At 55.4% G+C, this 27,352-nt stretch overlaps 1 protein-coding gene across 1 annotated transcript in view; it reads left to right on the forward strand.

Moving 5' to 3' along the window:
- GALNT9 (polypeptide N-acetylgalactosaminyltransferase 9) overlaps positions 1-27,352 on the forward strand; it is a gene marked incomplete at its 5' end in the record, with an annotated part of 94,215 nt that overhangs the window by 21,403 nt on the left and 45,460 nt on the right. The window contains 3 exons of the mRNA XM_082640619.1: positions 3,672-3,852; positions 21,820-21,986; positions 23,965-24,139. Of these exons, the coding sequence (XP_082496745.1) occupies positions 3,672-3,852; positions 21,820-21,986; positions 23,965-24,139 (523 nt within the window). The remainder of the gene's footprint in view (positions 1-3,671; positions 3,853-21,819; positions 21,987-23,964; positions 24,140-27,352) is intronic.

Here is a 27,352-nt window from a genome sequence, read left to right on the forward strand (position 1 = left end):
TGTGTCCCCTGCATCGGCAGGCGGACTCTCAACCACTGTGCCACCAGGGAAGCCCTCTTAACACATTTTTAAGTGCACAATACAGTATTGTTAACTAGGCACAGTGTTGTACAGCAGACCTCTAAGTTTATTCAGAGGTATATGTGTGTGTGTGTGTGTGTGTGTGTGTATACCCCTGAAACAAATATATATAACTGAAACTTTATACCCATTGAACAGCAACCCAGGAGTATGTTAATTTCTCCTGTAACCTGGTAAGGAGTTGATAGACAGCAGCTAACGTTGATACTTCCAGAAATAGAGCCTTAAGTGTTCCTTTTAAGGTCACAAAAGTAACCACCAGAACAACTAAAAATAATAACATAGCTAAGAAAAATCAAGGGAGGCAGGAGCGGGATGTAGGCGGCAGGAGAAATGGACTAAATCCTCAGCTTTCATGCCAGGAAGTCAAGGGAAATAGTCTCTGGCTGACAAAAACTAGACCCATAAAATGACTATGTGTGTCCACAGTGGACAAAATGAGAAGGCCTCAAACCAGAAAAAATCATTCCCTTTGGAGAGAGGGAGAGAGCACAGGAGACGTTAGCTCTTCATTTTATAGCTTTTTGGATGGTTTGAATTTTTCAACATATGCATATTTTACTTCTGTAAGCAGAAACTGGTGTGATGGCCTCAGCCACACTGCCAGGGCCTGGCTGCTGCAGGCGGTCCCACTCTGGGCAACCCCTGCCTTCTGGCCACCTGAACTCACTCTGAGGCTGGGCTGCCATGAGCAGTGAGACTCTCTCTTCAGGTTTGGAAGTACATTTGCCTGTGGGAGACGTCTATTTACAGACCTTTCAAAGAAACTGCAAGTACAGTACAGACGTTTAAACACAGCATGATTATATATATATATATTTTTTAAGGTGTTGGGGGTAGGAGTTTATTAATTAATTAATTTATTTTTGCTGTGTTGGGTCTTCGTTTCTGTGCGAGGGCTTTCTCTAGTTGTGGCGAGCGGGGGCCACTCTTCATCGCGGTGCGCGGGCCTCTCACTATCGCGGCCTCTCTTGTTGCGGAGCACAGGCTCCAGACGCGCAGGCTCAGTAGTTGTGGCTCACGGGCCTAGTTACTCCGTGGCATGTGGGATCCTCCCAGACCAGGGCTTGAACCCGTGTCCCCTGCATTAGCAGGCAGATTCTCAACCACTGCGCCACCAGGGAAGCCCTATATATATATTTTGCAGTATTAAGATAAGTGGAAGTGATTTGTGTCGTGATTTTTCAGCTTTACATCCAGTGAATATCCTTCAGTCCTACATAGATACCAACGCTACATTTGTCATTTACAATGGAGTATTCCCAGGACTTCCCTGGGCGTCCAGTGGTTAAGACTCTGCACTCCCAATGCAGGGGCACGGGTTTGATCCCTGGTCTGGGAACTGGGGGCGGGGGGCGGTCCCTGGAGCCTGCGGCCTTGGCTCTGGTGATCAGAGGAGCCCCCAGCTGTGTGGAGGATGGATGGAGGTCGGCTCCCCACCCCTGCCCTCGCTGGGAACCGCTAAAAGACAAACTGAGGCATATTGCAAATCTTAAGATTATATTGGACATGGGAACTTCCTGGTGGTCCAGGGGTTAGGGCTCCGGGCTTCCACTGCAGGCGGGCGTGGGTTTGGTCCCTGATTGGGATCCCGCATGCGCGCTGCCAGCCAAAAAACAAACAAAAAGGATTATATATGGACAAAAATTGATTGGAATGGGGCAACCTAGAACTAGAAGTGGTTAGGAGCGCCCCACCCATAGCAGCTGGAGAAAGTATAGATTAAGCGCTGAAGCAAAGCAAAAGTGATCGTTAACTGGTATGGCTTAAAGCCCAGCTGTGAGTGGTTGGCTGTGATTGGCTGTGTGTGATTGGCTGAGGTTGGCTGTGTGTGGTTGTCTGTGGTTGGCTGTGATTGGCTGAGATTAGCTGTGTGTGATTAGCTGTGTGTGATTGGCTGTGTGTGGGTGTCTGTGATTGGCTGTGTGTGGGTGTCTGTGATTCGCTGTGTGTGATTGACTGTGTGTGGTTGGGTTTCCGTTTCGTAACCTTGAGGCATTCACAGGCTTAGGTTTGGGTTTGTTTGCATAGAGGTCATGTATTAGACCCCCTCAGACAAGTGGCCTCCTTGTTTAATTTAAAAACCTAAGGAGGGAGTGGGTGTCACAAAAGAAGATCCTGGTACCCAGTGTTGGGCAGCGTGTGACATCAATGTTAGATATTTCCCCGAGTTTATACTTCTAGTGGCCTGAGCTAAGACCAGAGACTTCTCTGTGGAAGCTAATAAATGCATCTCCGGGATGGGAATTCATCCCAGCTCCTTCTGGCTTAAACTTCTGCTCCCTGGACCTCACTCCCAAAACCAAGATGCCCCAGAATCATCCATCCCAGAGAGAGCAAGGGGTGTTGTCCTTGCTTGATTGGCACTGCTCTGGTCCCTGGCATCAGGGGGATGATGTCTCCTCTCCTGGCACAAGTGACCAAATGGAACATTCCAGAAAACACTCCCTTAGCCTGGCCTTCTCAGGCACCCACACATGCACACACACCCTGGTCATCCCGGGAGGGCTCCTTTTCAGCCAATGCCACCTTCCACCCCGGTGGTCCCTGCTGTCACCATAGAGTAGCTTCCTGTTCTCACAACTTTGTAAATAGAGTCGTACGTATGTTTTCCTCTGTGTCTTTGGAGGCTTCTTGCTCAACATAATGCTTTTGAGACTCATCCAGATTGTTGCATATTTGGTTAGTTCCTTTGTTTTTATCCCAAAGTAGCCTTCCATTGTGTGGATGTACAATTAGATTAAATTATAAAGACCAGCAATATCAAGGATTGGTGACCAAGTGGGGCAGCTGCTTTGCATTTTTTAAGTTAATTTATTTTTATTTTATATTTTAAAAAGACCCATGGGACTTCCCTGGTGGTCCAGTGGCTAAGACTCCTTGCTCCCAATGCAGGGGGCCCGGGTTCAATCCCTGGTCAGGGAACTAGATCCCGCATGCATGCTGCAACTAAGAGCCCACATGCCGCAACTAAGAGCCCGCATGCCACAGCTAAAGACCCCGTGGCAGTGAAGACCGGGGCAGCCAAAATAAATAAATAAATATTTTTAAAAATAGCTTTTGCTTCTTAGAACAGTTTTGGGTTTATAGAAACATTGAGTGGCGAGTACAGAGAGTTCCCACACAGCCCCGCCCCCCCGCCCAGTTTCTCCTGTTATTAACACCTTGCATTAATGTGGTGCATTTGTTACAATTAATGAACCTGCACTGACGCATCATAATCACTGAAAGTCTGCAGTTTACATGAGGGTTCACTCTTGGTGCCGTACTTGCTCTGGGTTTGGACAAATGTACATGGACATGTACCCACCATTACAGAATGAGAGAGTAGTTTCACTGCCCTAAAGGTCCTCTGCGCTCTGACTATTCATCCCTCCCCACAAACCCCGGCAACCACTGATCTCTTTACTGTCTCCATAGCTTTGCCTTTCCTGCAATGTCCTAGAGCTAGAATCCTGCTGTATGTAAGGAATTTGCTGAGTTGGCACCTGAAAGAAAGGGCCCTTTAGGGTGAGGCTGGGAGAAGCGTGGGGGAAGGACACGGTCGGTCCTGGGACGTGCCTGACCCCCTCTTTTCTCCTTTCCGCCAGGGCTCGCCAAGCCCATCGGTCTGGTGGAGGGGCCGGGCGGCCTGGGCCAGGGCGGCATGGCGGCCACACTGCGTGACAACAGCCAGGAGACAGAGGGCAAGTTCGAGGAATATGGGTACAACGCACAGCTCAGCGACCGCATCTCCCTGGACAGGACCATCCCCGACTACAGGCCCAAAAAGTGAGTACGCGGCCCCTCCCACAGACCCCTCCAGGCAGCCCCCCGCAGGCCTGGGCTCCTGGCCCCCAGATGTTCACAGGAGCTGCTGGACAGGCAGAGTGGAGGGAGGGGGGCCCTGGCAGGTGGGGCCCTCCCCATCCATCTTCTCTTCTCTGGTTTCTCTTCTCTTGGCCATGGGCATCCTCTGCAGGTGCCCAGTACAGTACTGAGGCTGCTCAGGGACGGTGCTGCCCAGGAAGCTGGGCAGCGCCATCTCCGATGCTCCAGGTGCCGCCACTTATACAAATGACACAAGTGACAAGTGACACAGCTTGAAGCATAGTCTCTGCCAAATGCGTTTGTCCTCCCGCTTTTGGTGCAGGAGCCGCGATGGTGGGTGGAGGTCCTGCTTGAAATGAGCATCGCCCGTGTCTAAAAGGCATTCCGTTTCTGTCACTTGCCTGTAAACCCCTGTCCCCCCTACTCCCAAAGCCATAGCGGTTGATTAGTCAGAAAAGTCAGACCCCTCAATGGCTGTGCCTTGCCTTCTGGTCACTCAGGACTCCTGGTCTCAGATCACTGCATCTTGTAGTAAAGCAGAGGCGAGACTGGAACAAAACTCCGTGTTGAGTGGACCTCATTGCTTTAATAACTTCAGCCAAGCAGGGCGCCTGCACCCTGGACATGAAGCCAGGCTCCTTTCTGTGGCCCTGGCCACAGGAACTCAGCCTGCAGCTGGCAGCCTTGAACAGGAAAGCACTTTCAGCAGCACCTTCTTCCTGGCAGGGGCTGCAGTTCAGGGCTGGGCTGGGCCGGGCAGCCATGTGGTCAGAGTTGCCACTCTGAGTCCTAAGTCCGCGGAGCAGCCTTCAAGGAAAGGTGGATGGGGGGTGCGGGGGAGTGTCTCCTTTTAGCTCCTGTCTTGGTTTGCCCCTCTTCCAGCTGTGGCTTCTGAGATAGGACTCTGGTTTGGGAAGTGGCCCCAGAAGCCCTGGGAGGGGGTGGGAAGGCTGACAGGGAAGGGCCCAGAACATGAGAAGGTGCATCATCGTTGCGGGTACAGGTGGTCGGCAGCGGATCAGCTCCACTGGGGACACAGGGCCTCGGGGCTACCCCAGCCCAGGGAGGGCCAGGAAGCGGTTCTCACAGACTTCCTGTTCCTCCAAGCTTGAGGGCTTGCTGTGCGAGGAGTGAGGTGAGATGCCCAGAAACGAGTTTCTAGGGCGCTGGGGCAGGGCTGGCAGTGAGCGTGCGGTGGCACCAGAGAGTGCTGGGGCCTGGGGCGCGGGGACCAGTGCATCTGCCTAGTTTCCGTGTTCTAGCACAGCTGGGATGCATGGTGGGAACTGGCTGGCCTGAGCTGCGTAGTGGGAGGTTAGGCCCTCTTGTGACTCCATTCCTGAGAAGCCCCCTTCTGTCGCGTTATACCCAGAGAGCCTGGAGCAGGCGGCTCCCACTGCCTCGACCATGCGCGGCTCGTGATGGTGCTATTTTATTTTCATCACATTTATTTTCATGGTTGCCATCGATTTAGCATAAGTAGTACGGCTTTCCATTTGCAGGGATGTTGAATTTAAAAAATGCATTTAGGTATAAAACAGCCCAATTTGGAGAAACAAAGTAAATAATAACGCAGGTGGTGCCGAGATGTGACGGCAGTCCCGGACACAGACCTGAATGAGTCAGGTGCTCTGAGGTTGTGTGTGCACGTGTGTGCGTGTGCATGTGTTTGAGTGTGAGTCGATTTCTGAAAGCCCCCGTTGTGTCCTGACTTTTGGAGGATGAACTAAGTTGCCCACCAGCGGGGTCAGCGCAGCTGCTGGCGTTTAGCTCTGAGCACCTGGGCAGCCCTGGTGTGGTTCGGAGGACCCCTAAGGCCAACCTCAATTTCGATGACTCACTAAAAGGACTCAAAAGGCTCAGCACGGCTGTTACACACGTGATGCAGTTTGTTACCGCTGAAGGACACCAGGCAGCAGTTTCCAGCTGGCCCTCATGGTGGGGCTCACAGGGACGCTGCCGGATTACCCCAGCAGCGAGGTGTGAGCACGCTATGACATACTGCCAGCCGGGGGGCTCCCTCGAGCCATTTTATTTTTTTCCCTTGAGCCTTGGTGTCTGGGTTTTTACTGGCTGACCTCAGTCTCCAGCCCCTGCAGAGGTCAAGCTGAGACCCCACATGAATCCCACTGTGGCAAAGACTACCTGGCAAGGCCCCAGGCAGGGGCCTTCACCAGGTGAAGGTGACGCTCTTCTCAGGCAGGATGTTGCAAGGGCTCAGAGGTCACCTCCCAGGAGGTGCAGGGCTTGGACCGGCCAGACCTGTTGCCTTGACCCCTTCCTGTGCACGTGCTACCAGTGGGGACACCTCAGCCGACTTGGTACGGAAGTGGCGCCGTGCTCCACCTTCCTGAGCCACGTGGCACATCGGGTCACAGCACCCCGTCCCTGTGACTCCGGGGGCCTTGCAGCCCCTGGACTTGGGTCGGAGGCAGTGGGGGGGGCGTTCTCCTGCTGCGTCTCCTCCTTCACCTCATAGCGTTTGTTGTCTGAAGAAAGCCCCTGAAGAAACTGAAGAAAGCCCCTTCTTGCCCGGTTTCCCAGAGATCGTGTTCTTTTGGTGGTTCTGCAGAACCGTCTAGAACCCCTCCACGCTGCCTCTGCATGGCTGGACCCCTTGCCCAGTGGGCATTGGGCTTGAGTCCAGTCATGACCAAATTATGATGAAGCTGAAGCCTCTCTGTGACCCCCTGAATCCCCCCAGGGCCTGCTTTCAGAGCAGTCCCAGCCCATAGGGGTCAAGGCCACCAGACCTCTCACTGTCCAGCCCACCCCACCGAGCCCTGGGCCAAGGGCAGGGGTCTCCTAACGGTCCTGCCGCATCTCCCAGCATCAGAGCAGCGGCGCTTACAGAACAGATGTACGTCTGCATGTAGCAGACGCTCGTCGTTCGCCTCCTCAAAATCCAGTTCTCTTTCTTTGGGCAGTAGTTCACTGTTTCCCTGTGGGGACCCATGAAAACGTCCCACCCCTGCTAAAGGGTGGGTTACATGACCAGGGCTAAGCCAATCAGAGTCAGAGCTCACGGTCCACCAGCCACAGTGATTGGCTCAAGGAGATCACATGGTCTAGGCCAGTCCAGCGTGAGCCTTGGAATTACCTGAGGCCATGGTGGGGAAAATCAGGATTTTCCCCAAAAGTAAAACTGCAAGTTTAGGAGCCTGGGGATCTGCACTATCTTATCATCATGAGGGGAGAGCTTGAGCTCCCAGGGCGCACTTGTGAAACCGAAGAAAAAAATCCCGTTGCAGGGCATGGCAGAGATGGGAGGTGGGGAGGAACTGGGTTCCAGTGCTATGAGCACCTGGATCCAGCTGTCCCTGAAGCCACTTGCAATAAATTACAAATAAATTTTAAAAATAAGTCTTCTAGACTCTGCAGTAAATTAGTATACACATATATATTTTAAATTTTTTGCTTAAGCAAATTTGCACTGGATTTTCTGCTTTTTAAGCTGAAAGGGCTCCACCCGATGTGTGTGGTGTGTCACTGCACACTCTCCTGTCCCTGGGAGCACTCGCCTCCCATGTCTTGCTGGGCCTGGAATTTGCTCAAGCAGCAGGAGTGGTTCTGGCTTTCCCTTTGAGAATTCAGATGCCCCGTAAGAAACCTCAGCCTGCGGAAATAAAACCTGACAGAGTGATCAACCCCGGTTGTCAGTCTCACGTCACAAAAGAAGACATCAGGGCGGACTTTGAAAGAGCTGACCTTTACAATCTGCCTTAATTGATAGAAACCTGCTTTACAGAAACTCTGATTTAAAAGGGCAGAGCTCTCTGCCTCCCTGAATTAGAGAATGTGGATTTTATTTAGTTACTTACCTGGTTGTTTATATCCCATTTCTTCCCAAAAAAGAAATGAGGAAGCTTTGGCACCGGGCACATGTGCAGACCACCCCTCCTACCCCCATGGGCGATGTGGCTGATGAATCAGAAGTGGAAAGGGGCCTTCCCACGCCCCGCCCCTCATGCCCCTCCCCCCAGTCCCCTCCTGTCCCGCAGGCTCTGTCCGGGGCCTCTCTGGAGCTTGTTGCCGCTGTCACTCAGCCCAGAGCTTCCCTCTGCGCTCAGGGGACTGCATCACGGGGATTATTCAAAGCAGTGACAGCCCTCATGAGAGCCTCGCTTAAAACACGGGCTCCAGTCCCCCAGGGGCCTTTCTGACGAGGAACTGGGGTCTCCTCATGAGCATGACCAGGCATCCAGTCTTCTACGTTTGGAAACGAGATCTTCCCTGAAGCTTAGTCCTCCAACAGGAATTCCCCTTATTGTCTACCATTCTGGGGGCTGGGCTGGTAAGACCTAAAACCCAGTTTGAAACGGCTTAGGCAAAAAAAGGGAATTTATTGGCTCAGGCCCCGAAGGGTAGGCTTTCAGGCACGGCTTGATCTAGGGGATGCTGCTGTTAGCCCTCAGCTCTGCCTGTGTTCAAGTCGGCCCTTGGGTCAGCCAGGATCCTGGAAGGAAATTGGTGACATCCTCAAGAGGGATGGGGGCAGAATCTAGGAACCCCACGAGGGATGTTGAGGCACCCAGGGAGTGCAGCAGTGGGTGAAAAAGCTGCTCAGTAAAATGTAATATCCTTGTGCCTGATGTTCTGCAGGCGGTCTCAGAAAACTTTTCCTGAAAACGGCCACGTGTAAAAACCTCACTGTTTTTCTTTACTCTCACAAGACTGCCACACTCACAACACTTGTGACATCAGATGTGTGGGGCTTTCCCACACCAACCAATTGTCTGACACCAGCTGGGTGTCCTACACTTGGATTCACTTCTGACACTATCTGCCTGGAGTCGGCATCAGACCCCACAGGTGCAGGGCTCAGATGCCAACCTCAGATCCAGGCTGCCCCGGCACTTCTGACCCCTGCTCGGCTTCAGACACTTGCTAGGACTGCTCACGGAACTTAGGGAAACACTTGTGTTTACTGGCCTGTTGTAGAATGAAGACGTGATGAAGGACATGAGGAAGAGCCAGAAGAGCTGCACGGCGGGAGGTCTGGGAGGGTCCTGAGCACAGGAACGTCTGTCCCTGAGGAGCTGGCATATCCCACCCTCCTGGCACTGGATGTGTTTGGGACCCCAGAAACTCTCCAAATCCCGTACTTTAGAGGCTTTTACGGAGGCTTCATCACGTTGGCATGATCCATTTTTAGCTTCACTTTCAGCCCCTCGTCCCCAGAGGGTGGGGAGGAGGGGCTGAAAGCGCCAACTTCTAATCGTGGTTTGGTCCTTGTGGTGACCAGTCCCCAACCAGGAGCCCACCCAGAGTTGCCTCATTAGAACAAAACTCCCTCCCGTCAGCCAGGGGCTCCCAAGGCACTGGGGAGCTCAGTATGAACGCTCCGACCTCGCCCATCGCCCTGGAGGTTCCAAGGGTGCGGCTCTGTGTCTGAGAAACGGGCGTGAGAGACCAGTGCATGTTCCTCATTACTTCATGAACCAGATAGTACATGTTTCAGGTTTTGGGGCCGCGTGAGAGCAGCCACAGCTAATAGGTACATGAACGGGCATGGCTCTGGCCCCAAAAAACTTTATTTGCAAATCCAGGAGGCAGCCTGCATTTGGCTGAACCCTGTTGTGTGGCGTGATTTCCCCCCAGAGCCTCACCTTCCTCACGTCACCCGGTGTGACCCATCGTATTTTCCAAAGGTGGATGCAAACCCCTCGTCTGGAACCTTGCCCTGCCCGCATCAAGAGGTGGAGACAGCGCCCGTCCCGTTGCAATCAGGGGGGCTTTTGAGGCTGGTCATCCCGTCGAGGAGGGCGGAGGTGAGGCTGTGGAGCTCTAGGGCTCCCCGCCAGCCCGGCAGGGGCCCTGGACCAGGGGCCGCCACGTTGTGAGGAAGCCCCCGCGCGCTCCGGCGAAGCGTCCATGCGGCCGGGCGCTGAGAGCCGGCTCTCAGAGACCGGCCAGCCGGGGCCGCCTCAGGCCCACCCGACAGCCCGCTCCCCAGTCCCTGACCCGGCACTGCCAGCCGAGGCCTTCCAAGGGGCCGCGGCAGGAAATGAGATGACGACGATCCCGCGCTGAGGCTGGCGCTGTAGCAGGCTGACGTGCGGGCTTGCGAGGCTCGCTCACGGGCACTGGGGAGACTTCCGCTCCGCAAACAGCAGCAGCTGCGCGTTGTCACACACCGGTGGCCGTGCCTGGTGCTTAGGAGGCCCTCAGGAAATATTCATAGAAGATTAAATGAATAAATACATACATGCAAGCTCCGTCTATGCCCGTTTGAAACTTTCAGAGTTTGGTTTCCTGAACAGCCTTTAGCCCCCGGAGCCCATCCATCCAATCTGGCAGGTGTAGTCATCAGAAACACACGCGGGTGTGGGAGCGTGTGCGTGTGTGTGCAGGCACACGTGTGTGGGCATGTGTTCCCACCTCAACTGGCAATTCCATCCACTCTCCAACCAAAGTTCTCTCTACCTTTCTCCATTAGATACATTATTGATTTCCCTTTGTCTGCAGGTAGATAGCTTTTCTGATTAAGCGGTGGCTTTAATTATGCCACAGAGCACATAACAAAGATCTTGATTATTAAGACTGGCCCACGGGATAATGGAAGGAAGACTGGCAAACCCAAATTAAACAGCATCATAAAAATGAACGGCCCCGTCCGAGGCCCCGTCCTGCATTCCCGTGCAGTGATGCTCCCCCATTAGGTGTTGGAGAAGTCTTAGTGCGTAGGAATCGTCTCTGCTGAGCATGGCTCGACGGTCAAGCGTAATGAGTGCGGATTTAGTGGATGGTGATCGCGAAGCACTGGAAGCAGGCACCTCATGCCACGTGCCAATCCGGCTCCACGTGGGGGCTCTGATGCCACTGGCATTGAGGGTCTGCAAGTGGAGGCAAGGGTCCCAGATGACGGGATGGAAAGCAAGGTGCTGTCAGGGAGACGGGCTGGTGTCCTTCCTCCTGCTGCAGCCGGTGGACCCCCTTCCCTTCCCACCAGGCCTAGGAGCTCAGGGCAGGAGGTGCTTGGGGAGGGCGGGGGCCCCTCAGCTGAGCCTGCTCCTCGGCCTGGGATGCTCGCCGAGGGGCACAGCCCCCACCCGCTCACCCTCCTGTGCGCCGGGCTCTTCCTTAGAGCCAGCTGGTCCCCCTGCAGCAGGGTTGGAGGCTAACAAAGCCAGACAGGAAAATTGGGGGCCACCTGCCCCATGGCTCCATCTCAGCTGGGGATTTGCTGGGAAGAGGGAGCCCACTCAAGGGCCCCGTGGAGGGTCCACTCAATGTGGGGCTGCCCCAGACCCCGTCGGGGGCCGGACAAACAAATGCCGGGGTCCCGCCTCTCCCTTTCCTTCCACTGTCCACCCTAAGGGCTCACTGATGATCCTCAAGGCCCTGCTGGGGCAACAGAAGACATCTGTGCTGAGCTGGACCCTGGCATGGGACGGGTCGTCGGCCTCTGGCCCAGCGACCCCAGGGACTGCCCTCTGGAGGGGCTGGAGGTCACAGGCCCTGAAGGTCGCACACTTGGGCCCCGATGGACCTCACTGCCCAGGCAGAGATACTCCAGGTGGGCCCAGGGGTCCTCTGCAGCACTGCACCCAGGGATGTGTGGTCTGGCCACGCTTGCAGTCCACTTGCTCTCCTGGGCACCGGCAGGCCTCCAGGCAGCCAGACGGCGACCGTGCCCATGAGCGCATGACCCCACATGTTACAGTCCCACCGGGCTCCTATGAGGGGTGTGTGAGGGGTCTTTCTGTGCACGGTCCAGTGTTCTGTTTCTGACCGGCTTTTGCTCTGAGCTCTGAGGGTGGCGTGTGTGCTCATTTCTCCTTGAACATGTGGTGCAGTGATTCTCGTGCATCTCAGCCCAAGTGTCTCTCCAAAGGTGCGTGTGGGTTGCCCGCAGCTGTGAGTGAGGGCCTGGGTGTGGACGAGGGAGTCTGAGATCTGTACTCAGCCTTAGCTCCGCGCACAGGCTCCTCCAATAAATATGAGCCATTAATGTCTCCACAGAGTGTGGCTGTGCGTAAGGTGCCCTGAGAGTGCATGCGTGTGAATGCATCATGGGCATGTGTAATGCGCATGTGTACATCTATGTTGTGTGTGTGCAGTTGTATGTATGTGTATTTGCATAGTGTTTTACTTGTGTGCACGTGTGCTTGAACACGTGTGTAGTATATGCACATCTGGGTGTGTGCACGTACATATTGTTTCTGGGAGGTCTTGCAGCCAGCTGCCTGGACGGATGGGTGGCCTCAGGCTGGGAAAGACAAGACCCCAAAGCAGGAGGCTCTGGCGTTTCTCGTTGCTCAGGTTCCCTCCTCCCCGCCTTCCCAAGCAGCCTCTCTTGTGCCGGTTTTCCGTGGGGCTGCCCTGTCTCTGTGCCCACCAGGATTCTGCCTTGGGCTGGCAGGAATGCCAGGCGTTGGTGTGGGATGCACTGGTCTGGGATTCCAGGCTCGCACCGATGTTCCCAAGAGGGCAGGAGCATGTCAACCCAGCAGGCAGATGCTGCTGCCAGGAAGGCATCCCCACTCCCCGGTGACGCGCTTCCAAGAACCCCCTCCTGACAGCCGTTCCCAGAAACATCCCTCTCGGTTTCCGATGGTACAGCTTCCTGGGTCTGTGCTCAGCCCAGACCCGTCTCCTCTGGCAGGAGATGGATGTGTGTCCTGTTGTCAGAGGCAAAGCTTGCTGCCCCCCGGGAGGCCACCGCCACTTCATCCCTGCTCCATCCTGCATTTATTTCTCCAGCGGCACAGAGGGCGTCCCCATCAATTTCCATCAGTGTCGCTGCCATGGCCCCGTTTCCCCAGAGGCCAGCTGGGACGCGGCGTGCGACGCATTCCAGTCACGGCCTCGGAAGTGGCTTCGAGAGCTCGTAACCGCGCGGGCTGCTCTGTGGGTTTATAAACCGCGTGGGTTTATAAAGCCTCCGTGAAACGGCTTGGTGGTTGAGGATGTCCTGCTTCTCCGGCTCCAGATGGCACATGCGAAGCCAAGCCAGAGCCTCTCTGGGGCCCACAGCCCAGCCCCTCCTCCGGCCTTGACCTGATGGGGCGGGCGTGAAGCTGGCCAGCCTGTGGGAAGCGTCCAACGTGTACCCAGCACCATGCGGGAAGCGTCCAGTGTGTACCCAGCACCGTGCGGGAAGCGTCCAGCGTGTACCCAGCACGATGCAGGACAGCGTGTGTCCAAGAAAAGGACAGGGCCGCCGGGCTTTGGGGAACGAACCTGTCCTGGTTACGACTGCTGCTTAGTCAGCTGCGTTAAACCACGTTTTAAGGTACTGAGGGGCAGGAGGTCAGATGGGACACAGGGGGAATAGCCTCTCTGAGCAGTACTTCCTGAGACCTCAGCTGGGAAGGTGTGATGGGGGTGCTCAACGGTGGGGGCTGGAATCATCTGGGGGGGCCATCGTGCACACGCCTGGCAGCAGATGGACGGTCCACCCGAGCACCCACACGTGGACCCTCTGTGTGGCCTGGGCTTCCTCACAGCATGGCGGCCTGGGCAGAGTCCGGTTGCCTCTCTGGGGCCACATGGCCCCGGAACAAAGTCCCAGCACACGAAGCCTTGTTGCTCTTCGTGACTCAGCTCAGAGGAATCCCTTCCCTGTATCCTGTTGGTGAGGGGTGGCAGAGCCCACTGTCATTCAAAGGGAGGGTGGCAAAGTCCCCAGGGACTTGGGGGCGGTTGTTGCAGCATCTTTGGAAAGCGTGATCTGCCACAGCACCCATCTCGGACTGTCGTGAGGTGACGTCTGAGGGTACAAGGGCTAGATGACATTCCGAGGGAGGAGTGGGATTTCCCTAAAAAGAATGGATGTTCTGTGTCACTCAGAATGCTTTCAGATGAAAAACCTAGCAAGTCTGAAGTGGCTGCAACAATACTAGGATTCCTGATCTCGGATGGTGAGAAGTCCACAGCTCGGGGGGGGGGCAGGGTTGTTCATTGGTGGTTCAATGACATCATCAGGGACCTGGGCTCTTCCCAACTCTCTGGTCTGCCACGCTCAGCGCATTGGGCTTATCTCCTAATGGTCACAATATGGTCGCCATAGCTCTCAGCATCACATCTTCACAGGTCAAATTTCCAAAGGGCTAGAATAAATATGTTCCTACATCTTGTCCCTCTTTAAGAACAGAGGACTCTTTCCCAGAGCCCCCTACAGACATCCTGTCATGTGTCCTGGGTTGTCTGTGTGTCTCACCTTGCACCATGGAAGGCAAGGATGCTTTCCTGCTCCTTCTCAGAGCCCCTCCAGTGTTTAGTTTGCTCAGTCTTTGCCTCTCAGGATGGCAGGGACACCCAAGTCTCAGAGAATGGGGTTTGCCGAGAATTTAGCTGAGGAGGTTGGCAGTTGGCTCTCTCCTCCTCTCGAGGCAGCCGAGGTCCCAAGCTGGGACTGTCTGTGTCCTAGACAAGGACAGGGTTAGGATGAAGCAGCTGGTGTCATCTCTACCAACAATGTGAGAAAGCCCCCAGCTCGCCTGGATGGGGACGTCCTGAGACAGGGTGTGCAATGGCCAAGGCAGTGGCCAGACTAACCTCTGTGAGCACTGGACCCACTGGTCCCTTGTCTTCTCCTCTTGGCTTGGTCTGGGGTGTGGCTGACTGGGCAGACCCCTCCTGAGGGGCATTCACAAGTGTGTCCCTGCATCATGCACATGTCAGGACCTGTGCAGGATCAGGACTGACAGAAGATCCATTTCAAATTGGCTTAAGCTGGAAAAAGAGAGAGAAAGGGAGAGACGGGGAGAGAATGTATTATTCCTGCAACTACAAAGCCTGGAGGAAGCACTGGCTTCGTGTAGACTTGGATTTGAGGCTCAGCTGATGTCATCTGGACCTGGCATCTCACCATCTCTCTGCTCTGCTATTGGCCTCATTGGCTTCATCCTGACCACTGGATGCAAGATGGATGCAGCTGCTCCAGCCTCACATCCTATCTCCCCAAGGCCCCAGCCAACCTCTCCATGGCTCTGACTGTGTGTCTGTTACTGAGCCTATTGCTGAGCTGCCTGGTTCAGACCCAGTCACATCCCCCTCCTTCATCAGGAGCTGGGATTCCACCCAGTGACTTAGAATGTGACAGTGGGGGGTGAACCACACATGTTATGGGGGACAAGGAAGATACTGCGCAGGACCACAGCAGACGTCCACAGCCTGAGACAGGATGGACAGGACTCGACTGGAGTTCGACTTTCAGGGGGAGGAAGGGACCTAGGGAGGGTTGCACTCCAGCTAAAATCAGTCACTGGGCATGCCGGGCTGGGTGCCGGGAGCCTCATGATGCTGGAACGGTTGCCAAATCCCAGCCCCCCCAGGGCCAGACCCCAGATCCTGGACCAGGGCTTCTCACCAGGCGATTTCACCCCGGGGCACATTTGGAGATGTCTGGAGGCATTCTGGGCTGTCTCAACCTGGGTGGGGGCCAAGGATGCTGCTAAGCACTGTATCACACACAGGACGACTGCCACAACAGAGAATTATCCGAATTATCCAGCCCCAAAAGTCCATAGGGCTGAGACTGGGAAACCCTGGTCTGGATGGATTAGAAGTGGCTCAGCGAGGACGGGAGAGACCCCCAAATAAGGCAGATGCCCCAAGCGGGGCGGGGGCACAGCCCTATCAAGGGCTCATGGGTGTGTGTGGTGTGTGTGAGTGTGGGCATGCACGTGCCCATGTGGTACGTGCACATGTATCCTCAAATTCAGCTCAAGGCTCAAGTTTAGACTTTTAATGTTTCCCTCATACAAAATTATTCAGAGCTCCGACACATGTCACAGCTTTTAATGTGCACCTCATGCCCCACCTTTGATTCCACCAGGAGCTGTGATTGGAAGCTTCTTAGATGTTGTGGATTGAAGCCCATGGAGTGTCTGCCGTTCTAGATGCTGTGAAGCAGTGACCTGACAAACCAGAGGCCCTGCCCGGGGGCTCCCAGCCCAGGGGAGAAAGAGCAGTCAGTGACGTGGCCGCGTGGGGGAGACGTGTGCCAAGTGGGGGAGGGCGTGCAAAGGCCCTGAGGCAGGAGCAGGCCCGGCGTGCTCCTGGAAGCACTGGGGCCACGTGGGGCCATTGAGTGAGCAAGAGGAAACAGACAAAGAGGTCAGGTCAGAGGGGGCCCAGCTCGCACATCCTAGAGACCGTGCCCTTTCTCAGCGGACGGTGAGCGCATCCAGGAAGAGGGTCAAGGGAGAGGCGGGGGAGACCACAGTCAAGGCCAAGGCTTTGCCAGAGCAGGTGGGCCAGAAAGGGACCATGCTCATTGCTAAGGGGAGCAGGTCGGGGGCAGCAGGAGGGAGGGCTTAGGGAGATGTCGTCTGGCTCTCTCCTGACTTGTACCTGTTGGCTGTAAGTCTGAACGTAGACATGTTACTCGGTCAAGTTGAAACCTTTAAAGTGTGTCACCCATCTTCCTTCAGTTTTACGGTGAACCAAGATCCTCCTCGTGTGGGAGCGCTCTGGGTCTCCCTCCATCTCCGGAGGCTCTGGAGGGGCCGATGGGGTCCTCCTGCCCCAGGGCCCGAGTCCCTCTGTCCTGGCCGCTGCCCCACTCCTGGGGCCCACCCTGGTCACCAGGTTTACAAGCTCTCAGAGCCGCCCTCTTGCTGACCTCTGATTCTTTCCAAGCACCATAAACGTGGTTTATTTTCTGTCGGACAGGAACAGGGCTTTCAATTACAGAGGAGAACCTTCCGGCTCCGCTTAGACCGACTTCTTCCAGGGCTGCAGCGTGGCGGCCAGTTTCGTTTCCCCCGCCCCACTGGGTGCCTCCCGGGCTTCAGCGCAGGGACGGTCCCTGCAGGGTGGGGAGGACACTGAGCCCTGAAACTGAGGCCAATTCAGGTGCAGAAGGAAACCCAGAAACACAGCACCTCCTGCCCGGAGGAGGGAAGCAGGGACATCGTGGGACAGTCCCACCCAGCGGCCACAGGAGCTTGTGCGGGTGCAAAGGCAGGACAGGAGGACTCCGGCCTAAGGTCAAGTCCAAGTGCGCTACTGGCCAGGTGCCTGGGATCAGAGACTGTAAAGAAAAGCTCAGGGGGAGGATGGTAATCGTCTTTGTCTTCCACGGGGTTTTAGGCATGGGTTTCTTACTTCTTCACTGACGTCAGACCTCCCTGTGTGTGAGGAACATCCCCTTCGATCTGCTCAGTATTTACTGATTGATTTTTATCTTTTTTGCCTGCACTGCTCGGCTTGCGGGGTCTTAGTTCCCCCACCAGGGATTGAACGCAGGCCACGGCAGTGAAAGCACCAAGTTCTAACCACTGGACCGCCAGGGCATTCCCTCTGCTCAATATTTAACACAACCAATTTTGTTTTCAACTGAGAAGGGGATTATATTATAGGGAAAACAGATTTTTTTATGCAAATTTGTGCTGGACAAAAATGAGCCATATATGTTGCACGATTTCTAATTTAAACAACCATTTGTAAGCTGCATATGTTTCTAACGGGAGTGATTTGTGACGTGTAGATAAACAGAATAAAGTGAGAGAGTGCGTCACCCCACGGGAGACGTGCCCACACCCTCCTGCCGCGCTGGACGGCCCCGGTCCTGGCCTGGCTGGGCCCTCCTTAGCCTTTGGGTCTCGTTAGGGGCTGAGTTGTGTCCCCCGACCCCAATGCACAGGTTGAAGTCCTGACCCCAGGACCTCAGGATGTGACTGTGTGTGGAGACCGGGCCTTTACACAGGTGACGGAGGTAAAATGAGGCCCTAGGGTGGGTCCTCACCCCATAGGACTGGTGTCCTTAGAAGAGGAGATGAGGGCACAGACACGCGCAGGGACGACTGTATGAGGACATGGGAGGACACGGCCGTCTACACGCCCAGGAGAGAGGCCTCGGGGGGACCAGCCCTGCGACACCTCCATCTCGGACTTCCCGCCTCCAGGATGTGGGACCATGTCTGGGTGTTTGCTTCGGCGGCCCTAGCAGCGTGACGCAGGTCTGGGCTCCCGGCACCTCCCCATGGCTCCCCCGGGCCTGGTCAAAAGACACCTCCCCATCCTGGCCCTCTTGACCCCATCGCCCCGTTCTGTCACTCCACAGGCCCACCCTCTCTGAAGTCAGATCCTGTTTCCTTGCTTCTCCCCTGTGCCCCACCAGTGGAAGCTGTGCGGGCAGGCACACCCCTGTCCTGCCCCCAGCCCCTGGAAGGGTGTCTTGTGCGGGTGTATCCCCGGGACATGGCTGTGGACGCTGGAGGCTTCTCCACGGGCAGCACGAGTTGGCTCTACTGGTTGGAAGCTCTTAGGACAGACCCTCGTGGCCCAGGGGCCAAGCCCGAGAGGTCCATGGCCTCCTGACCTGCTTGTGGAGGGAGAGGAAGGAGGTGACAACGCCCATGCCCCCCGAGTCCACCTGCTTCCCCCACGCCCTGGACATGCGTGGAGGTTCCTGCTGAGCTGAGGATGCTTCACATTGAGACGGGGTGGGGGGAGCCATGAGTGTCAGGACTTGGCCCTGCGTGGCAGCCTGTTCACTCGTTCTTGTTCTTTCTTTCCCCTTGTCAACAAATGCTCGTAAGCCCTACTGTGTGCGCATCTCTGGGGTCTTGGGGTACGGCGGTGAAGGAGCAGCTCTTGGGGGGCATGTGTTGGGGGTACAGAGACCCTAAAGAAGCCGCGTGAGGACGCCTAAGGATGGTAACCTGGGGAGAAGGCACAGGAGGGCAGAGACCAGGCCTCTGGGGCGGGGGAGGGGCGGGGGCACTGCAGCCCCTCCCCCAAAGGCACCTGCGAACTGGACCTTCCCGTATGCAGCTGCAGCCACAGTTTCTCTCAAGATGTATTTCCTTCCTCAAGGTGGTGTTTTTCCTATTTTACACAATTTGCAAGTTCATGAAAATTGTGCATTCCAGCTTTTTTCCTCTACAGAAAAATGGAGTGAAGTTTTCTTGTCAGAAAGCACTTTTCTGAGTAATGAAATCTCCCCAGCAACAATGCAGCCCATATCAATGCGACAATGACGCAGGGCTCTTGTCCATCTTGAAGTCTGGCGCTCAAACCCCAGCTGTGAGCAGGGGCCAGAGGGCAGCCTGGGAGGGCAGGCAGGAGCACCACTTCTGCCTGCAGCTGGTGGCTTGGGTCCAGCTCTGACGCCAGCGTGAGCTATGGAAGGGAGGCGTTACCCCCCAGGAGCCTCATCTTCGAAACGGGGATATTAGGTTCTTGTTAGGGTTGCTCGGGAAAGCAGAGCGCGTGCTGCGTGCCGGGGGCCCTTAGCTGTTGCTCTCATCCTGGTTGGTTGTCGTCACGATTGATTATCCATTAGTAGTATCATGATTGGTTATCATCTGTATCAGTTATCATCATTATTATCTATCACCATGATCAGTTATCCTCATGATTGGTTGATGTAGTTATTGTTTATCATGATTGGTTAGCCCCAGTATGGGTTATTTTTCTCAGACAGCTCTGGCCCACGTCCATCCTCAGCCCCCGATAACTGCAATAACCTCCCCACCTTCAAATAAAACTCTTTCTCCAGGTGTGGGATAAGAATAACAGACTATGGGCTAAGTTGTGTCCCCCAAAAGCTATGTCCACATCTACCCCCAGGACCTCAGAGTGTAACCTGATTAGGAAATGGGGTTGTAATTAGTTAAGATGAGGTCATACTGGGGCAGGGCGGCCACTAATCTAATGACCTTATGAGAGTAGGAACCACATGGGCACACAGGAGAAGGCTGTGATGGGAGCGAGCCCTTCCCAGCGTGGGCCCCGTGGGACTGCCCAGGTCACACGCCCACAGACATGGCCCTGCCTGCAAAATCCCTGCTTCATAAAAATCTGAGGTTTTCTGTTCTGCAAATACATGACCACTTTCCGTAAATGTCCTATGGGCATAAGAAAAAAATTTTCCGAGAAGGAATTAGGGGATTCGTTATGTAATTCCTTCATGGTCTTACTTTTTCAGTCTGCCCAGTCTGAAGGTGATGCATGCTTGTAGACTTTTCTAGTAGTTTTTCCTTTTATACCCAGCTGCCAGGTCACTTTGTGATAATGGTTTATAACTAGTCTACCTCCTTCATCCTATGTGATATCTGTGCTGAATTTCTGGTTTAGGGTGGGGTGGTATTTGTCTGGCATCCCTTTCTCACTTGATTATATTTCCAATCCTTTTTAAAAAAAATCACTCCTGGACTTCCCTGGTGGTGCAGTGGTTAAGAATCCGCTTGCCAATGCAGGGGACGTGGGTTCGAGCCCTGGTCTGGGAAGATCCCACATGCTGTGGAGCAACTAAGCCCGTGCACCACAACTACTGAGCCTGCACTCTAGAGCCCACGAGCCACAACTACTGAGCCTGTGTGCCTAGAGCCCGTGCTCCGCAACAAGAGAAGCCACCACAATGAGAAGCCCGCACACCGCAACGAAGAGTAGCCCCCGCTCACTGCAACTAGAGAAAGCCTGCGCGCAGCAACAAAGACCCAACGCAGCCAAAAATAAATGAGTAAATAAATAAATTCATAAAAACAAACAAACAAAAAATATCCGAGGACTTCCCTGGTGGCTCAGTGGTTAAGAATCTGCCTGCTAATGCAGGTCACACGGGTTTGATCACTGGTCTGGGAAGATCCCACATGCTGCAGAGCAACTAAGCCCGTGTGCCACAACTACTGAGCCTGTGCTCTAGAGCCCATGAGCCACAACTACTGAAGCCCATGTGCCACAACTACTGAAGCCTGTGCGCCTAGAGCCCATGCTCTGCAACAAGAGAAGCCACCACAATGAGAAGCCCGCACACCGCAGTGAAGACTTGCCCCCGCTCGCCACAACTAGAGAAAGCCTGCACGCAGCAACGAAAACCCAACGCAGCCATAAATAAATAATTTATAAAATTAATTAATTAAAAAATCACTCTATTTGAACTGTGTTTATTGTAAACTGCACACAGCAGAGCTGTGTGTGACTGAGTGAATGTGTGCATGGATAAGTGTGCTTTAGTGTGTATGTGTCTAACTTCATTGAAAAGCCTCTAAAAAAAAAAAAGAAAAGCCTCTGCCATTTTAAGGAGAGAGTAAGTTTATTTGCATTTATTGTAGCAGCCAACGTACTTGATTGGGTGCCTTCTGTCTTACTTTATTTTTTGTTCCTTTTTTCCCATTTCTCTAGTTTTGAGAGCTCCCTTTGCCCCTTTGTGAACTTATTCCACTGTATTATTACATTAACAGCCACTCACTGACCTCATCCCACACCCAAGATGGAATATTTTGCTTTCCCTGCCCCCCATCTTTTCCCCTCTCACAACCCTACAGCCAAGATAAGACCTTTGGAAGAAAATACTTCATCCTTCTATCTCACCCTCGATGCTAAGGTCAGGCGGAGGCCACGATTCGGCTGTCCCACGCAGACATCTCTCCTACTTCAGCAGCCCTCGTCTGGCACTAACGCTCCACCCTCCTGGGCAGCCCAGCACCGTCTACTTAGACCCCACTTCAGGCGACAGTGCCCGCCGAGTGCAGGACCCACCCAGTAGAGGCCACCTGTCCAGCAGCCGCCTGCGCCGTGACCACCCGGCGCTCAGATAGAGCTGGGCCTCAGGAGCTGACACGGGTTCCGGGCTGGGGCTCTCTCCCAGGCCCTCCACTGGACTGCACCGTGAGATGACCACCATTCCTTTCACCTCTCTTCCACGCCTTCCAAGGGCATCAAGGAAAACTGCTCCGTGTGATCCCAGTGGGACTTTACCCCGTACAAGTGCAGGTTCCCTGCCTTCCTGCACGGAGACAGCGGGGTTCAGGCTCAGAGCCTTGACGTCCAGAGCTTCTGGGACCAACGTCATCGAGCTGTTCCTCTCGCCGCGCTCGGTCCTTTCCCATCTGTGACATTGCTGTTGCTCTTCCATTGGGAGCAGGATTTAGAACTGGTCCCAGTGGGCGTCCCGCGGGGGCCCCAGGCTCCCACCTCCCCATCACATCCCGACGCTGACCACGGCCCCCAACCCCGTCTCTCCCGCAGGTGCAGACAGATGACCTACTCGGACGACCTGCCCCAGATCTCCGTGGTGTTCATCTTTGTCAACGAAGCCCTCTCGGTCATCCTGCGCTCTGTGCACAGCGTGGTCAACCACACGCCCTCCCGGCTCCTCAAGGAGGTCATCCTGGTGGACGACAGCAGTGATAATGGTGAGTGGGACCGGCCGGCCCCCCGCGAGGGAAGCATGTCAGAGCCCTGGAGGCCAGAAGTCTGAATTCGGGCTGTGAGCAGGGCCACACTCCCCCCAGGGGCTCCAGGGGAGGCTCCTTCCTGCCTCTCCCAGCTTCTCCCGGCTGCTGGCCTCCCTGGTGTCCCGGGCTTGGGGCCGCATCCCTCCCACCTCTGACTCCACCTTCACGAGGCCTCTTCCCAGTGTGTCTGTGTCTCTCCTCTTCTTCTAAGAACACTTGTCCTTGGATTTAGGGCCCACCCTAATCCAGAAGGCTTTCATCACAAGATCCTGAACTAGTTATATCCACAAAGATCCTATTTCCACTTGAGGTCTCATTCTGAGGCTCTGGGTGGACCTGGCAGGGTGCTACTCCACTCCTCCAGCCAGGAAGGCCCCCCAGCGTGCTGAGTTCTCCCATATGCTAATCGTACCTGGACAAAGCTCCAGTGGGAGCCTTGCTGGTGGGGAAGCTGCACTGGCGCTCACGGCCGGAACCTGGGCCCTTAGCGTGGCCCTGCGTCAGCCTCGGTCCAGCCCAGTGCGCTGTCCACACCCAGCAGGCACAGGGGCTCCGAGCCCCTAACAGGGCTCCGGAGGTGCCCCGCCTGCCCTCGACTGCGGTCCCCACACAAAGGTCCTGCTGCGCCGAGCCGGGCCTGCCGGGCCCTCCTGGTTCCGTCTCTCCCATCACAGCAGCCTCTCCTCCTCACCTCGGGGGGCGGGGGGCAGGTGGAGGAGAGCGGGGAGAGGCCTCCCAGAGCCCTCCAGGATGGTAGAGGTGCCGCCCTTGGGCCTGAAGGAGCTCCAGCCTTGCGTGTGCTCTGTGTCTACGCCGGGAGGGGAGAGCCCCACCCAACACTGTCAAGGGAGCAGGGAGTGGGCGGCTGGCGCCGGCCTGCGGGGCCCTGGAGAGGGCAGGACAGAGCACAGGGAGGCCGCTCCTGGAACCCCTGGCTGCTGCGGCTGGGGGCACCCCTGGGACCAGGACTGCCCTCACAGGAGCGTCCACTGGAGCCTGGTGATTGAGGGGGAGGGATGGAGACAGGCCGCCCCTGCACCTGCCCAGCCGACCCGGAGGAGCTCCCGCCTCACTCAGATGCCCACTCCCTTTTCCCCTTTTTCTTTTTCCTACCGGCTAAAGTCTGTTATTATTGTGACTTATTCTGTTGCTTGCACTTTTGGCCACTGGGAGCTTCCTCACATAGACGCCTGTGCCCTCGTCAGTTTTTTAATAATTTACTGAGTTGAAATTCTCATAACATAAAATTAACCATTTACAAAATAAGTGTAGAGTTCAGGGTATTGAGTACATTCACATCATTGTGCAACCGTCACCATCATCATCTCCAGAACGTTTTCACTTTCCCAAAGTGAAACTCCGTCCCCATGAAACACTAACTCCCCACCACCTTCCCCGAGCCCCTGGCACCCAACACCCTGCCTTCTGTCTCTGTGGATTTGTCTGCTCTAGGGACCTCAAATAAGCGGAATCACACAGGATTGGTCATTTGGCTACTGGATTATTTCACTGAGCATCATGTCCTCAAGTGTATCCACGTAGTAACATGTGTCAGAACTTCCTCCTTTCTCAGGCTGGATCATGTTCCATTGTATGGATGGACCACACTTTGTTTATCCATCCATCTGTCCATGGACTGCCTTCCTTTCTACAGCTGAGTAATTCAGCCCCGTTTTCTCCTGTCTTTATAACACGTGCCTCTGTCTGAATCAGTCTGGCTTGATTGTTCATTGTCTCTCCCGCTGGAATGCAGCTCCATGAGGTGGGCTCTTATCTCTCCGAGGTACCCCCCAGCACCCCAAACCCACATCCAGCAACGGTGGGTCCTCTTAAGTGTTCATGAAATATGGATCCAGGGCACACAACGACCGTGGGTCTCGGTGACCTCAGGCCCTCCCAAGGTGTCACGCCTGAAACATCTCTGTGTCCCCCGCAGTGGAACTCAAGCTCAACCTGGACCAGTACGTCAGCAAGAGGTACCCGGGCCTTGTGAAAATCGTCCGAAACAGCAGGAGAGAAGGCCTGATCCGGGCTCGGCTGCAGGGCTGGAAGGTCGCCACGGCCCCTGTCGTGGGCTTCTTTGACGCCCACGTGGAGTTCAGCATGGGCTGGTAAGGGCGGGGCCGGGCCCTGGGCGGGGTCGGCGGGGTCTGCTGGCGCCTGCAGGACCCCCACAAAGAGGATGAGCCTGGCAGGGCTGGGGGCAGCTGAGTCCAGCCACGTGGCCAGTCCATGTCCAGCTCCTGGACCCAGAACCCTGTTTGTGTTGTGTATATATGAAGATTGATCTGTATCCCCACCTTGTCCCCAAAGGAATTTGGCCAGTCATTCCAGCAGGTGACAGTCAAATGAGGCTGTTCATGTGACCTCAGGCCAGGGGAATACACAAAGGTTGGGGGCAGTTGCTGCATGAACACGTGGTCTGTGGGGTCTCAGTTAATGGAGACCTAAGTCTAGGGCACAAGTTGGAAGCAATTTCTCATCCTTATGGAAAATTCTAGATCAAAGCGTCCACCCATTCTCTCCCACCCATCCATGCAGGGGTGAGGTGGGCTTCTAATGAGAAACCTGGAGGGGGATGTGGCCAGGGGAGCGGCAGGGATACCTCGGTGACTCAGGAGCACCCGCGCGGTGCCCCGGGGCCCGCCCCGCAGGAAGGCTGGGACACCTGTCCTGGATTTGTGTTTGTCCTGGGGAGGCAGGGGCCCTACAGGTCCTCAGTACTCCGTGTGGACCCCAGGCCAGCAGCATCCGCAGCCCCCGAGAGCTCGCAGGATATGCAGCTCTGTGTGACCTACACTCTCTGGGTGGGACCCAGGGGTCTGTGCTCTCCCACCCGGGACTCTCACAAGGCTATGCCCAAAGGTGGCCAGCGAGGCTTTAAGAACAGAGGCATCTGTCCAGCAAAGTATCCACATCCAAAGGGGAGGCGGGCATCCACACGGGGCGTCAGAGCTGGGCTTGGTCCTGGTGCCTCTCTCCAGACCCTGTGGTCGCTGGGCCAGCCGTGAGCTGATGTTCTCACAGCAAGTGCCTGAGGATGTGTTGATAGAGCAGCAGGATGTGCTTCAGAGTTTTCTGGAAAGCGCCCACTGGGCTCTTGGCATGTTTCCTTATTTTCCTCTCTGGCGCCTGCATATGGAAGGCGCCACCCCCCGCCCCCGGCAGCCCTCACTCCCTCCAGGACCTGCAGTGGATGCGAGAGGACTAAATTGCAGCAGGCGGAGAGGGCAGAGGGGGACCCCCCGCGGGAAGGCTCCCGGTGTGCAGGGTTGTAGCGTGACGCTCGGCCCGCCAACGTGATGCGAGGGCTTGAGCCCCTGGCAGGGGGCGGGGACCTCAGTTTCCTCCAGTGCTGAGTGGGGATGTTACAAAGTGAGACTGTTGCCAGGATTACACGTGTGATGCTTGTAAGCCACACCCTGCACCCGACGGTGCCGGCTCCGGCGCACAGGCGTCAGGCAAGTGTCTAACTGGGACTGCAAACCAGGACCCCAGGGGACCACCTGTGTTGGAGCAGGCTGGGACACGAGCGGGTGAAGGGAGGGTCACCCAGGGCGTGAGTGTCCTGGGGCCGCCCTAATGAATGACCAAAGGCTGGTGGCTCAAAACAACAGAAATTCACTCTCTCACAGCTCTGAGGCCAGAAGTCAAAGTCAAGGTGCGGGCAGGCCTGCACGCCCCCCAGAAGCTCTAGAGGAGGAGCCTCCCCTCTTCCAAGCTCTGGTGGCTCCAGGGGCCTAGGGCTGTGGCCACGTCCCTCCATCCCCGCCTCCGTCATCACGCTGCTTCTCCTCTGTGTCCGCATCTCAAACCTCCCTCTCCTTTGTCTTAGAAGGAGACGTCTTGCATTCAGGGCCCAGCCCAATCCAGGCCGATCTCATCTTGGGCTTTTTAACTGAATTACATCTGCAAAGACTCTATTTCCAAATAAGGTCCCATCCCAGGTTCCAGATGGACAAATCTTTGCGGGAAGACACCGCTCAACCCTCTCCCGGCTTCTGGGGGCGCCAGGAGTCCCTTGGTTTGTGGCCGCATTCCTCCAATCTCTACCTCCGTCTTCACACGGCTTCTCCTCTCTGTGTGACTGTGTCTCTCCTCTTCTCTCTTCTAAGTACCCTTGCCAGTGGGTTTAGGGCCCACCCAGGTCACCCAGGATGATCCTGTCTCGAGATCCTTAAGTTAAACCCACAGTGGGAGGGTCTGCAGGGGGTCTACAGTGGGCGGGGCGTGTGAGCCCTGCACCCAGGTGCAGCCTGCAGCACCTACCAGATGAGCCGCAAGGAAAAGTCAGCCCCACGGTGGGTGGGCAGCTTGCCCTATTTCAAGAGAAACTAAACCTCACCGTTTTTATATCAAATCTCCCACATTATACCTTCAAACTCTGTGAAGCCTAAACTAAGACGCTCACTGAGATACTCCCTTGGGGGAGATGCGAGGGCTGCGGATGCCGTAAGGAGGCGTTCGTGGTGGATGCGCTGATCAAGCCCCACAGCGCCTGGCCGGTGTCCCCAGCTGGGGGCCGCGAGGGTCTGGCCTTCGGGGTCTCTCAAAGTTCTTGGTTTTCCTAACGGCTCCTGCTGGTTGGACCAGGGCTTTGGTGCCTGGTCGGCAGGTGAGTGGAGCCCTCTCCTTCCACGTTCCCTCCACTCTCGCTGTGGCATCTCAGTCACCCCAGGACCACGAGTTTGTTCTCAGCGCTGGTTCTGTGCCAGTACGTTCCTGACCGAGATTCGACTTCTTTCTGCTTTGACTTCCCCTGCTGGCCCCCGTTTCCCTCTCCTCTGCCACCCTCAGGAAGCGAGTCTTCTCTTCCCATGACACCTATCACCGTCTATCATTAATGACGTGTTACGGTCTGCCCTCCCCACCAGGGTCACTCCACATACTGTTGTTCAGGTTGTGCACTGCACAGCTGTACTCGGAGGCCTTTCCGTCCCTCTAATATACGTTAAACTCCCTGGAGCACTTGGAGGGCATTTGGGAGAACCACAAGTCTACCACATCAAAAGGCAGCTTTAAACCGGTGTAACTTTAATTTTCACAACTGAAAACCCGGTTATCCATCTGCAAATAGCCCTCCCCTCCAAGAATTGCCTCCACAAAGATCCTGCCTTATTAGCAGATGTGGCATTTGCAGAGAGCTTTTCATTTCTGAAGCACTCTGCTAACAGTAATTAATTAATCCTCCTCACGAAGCTGAAAGGCAGGTAAATACCAGGCTCTCGCTTGGAAGCACAGGAAGGAAGGTGGGCCACATGGCGAATCTCGTCAGGCAGAGGGTCAGGGAACTGCCCCAGCCCCACCCTGACCCCGCCGTCCCT

This window comes from Mesoplodon mirus (assembly GCF_964341445.2).
Source record: "Mesoplodon mirus genome assembly, chromosome: 13".
In the NCBI taxonomy this organism is placed as follows: Eukaryota; Metazoa; Chordata; class Mammalia; order Artiodactyla; family Ziphiidae; genus Mesoplodon; species Mesoplodon mirus.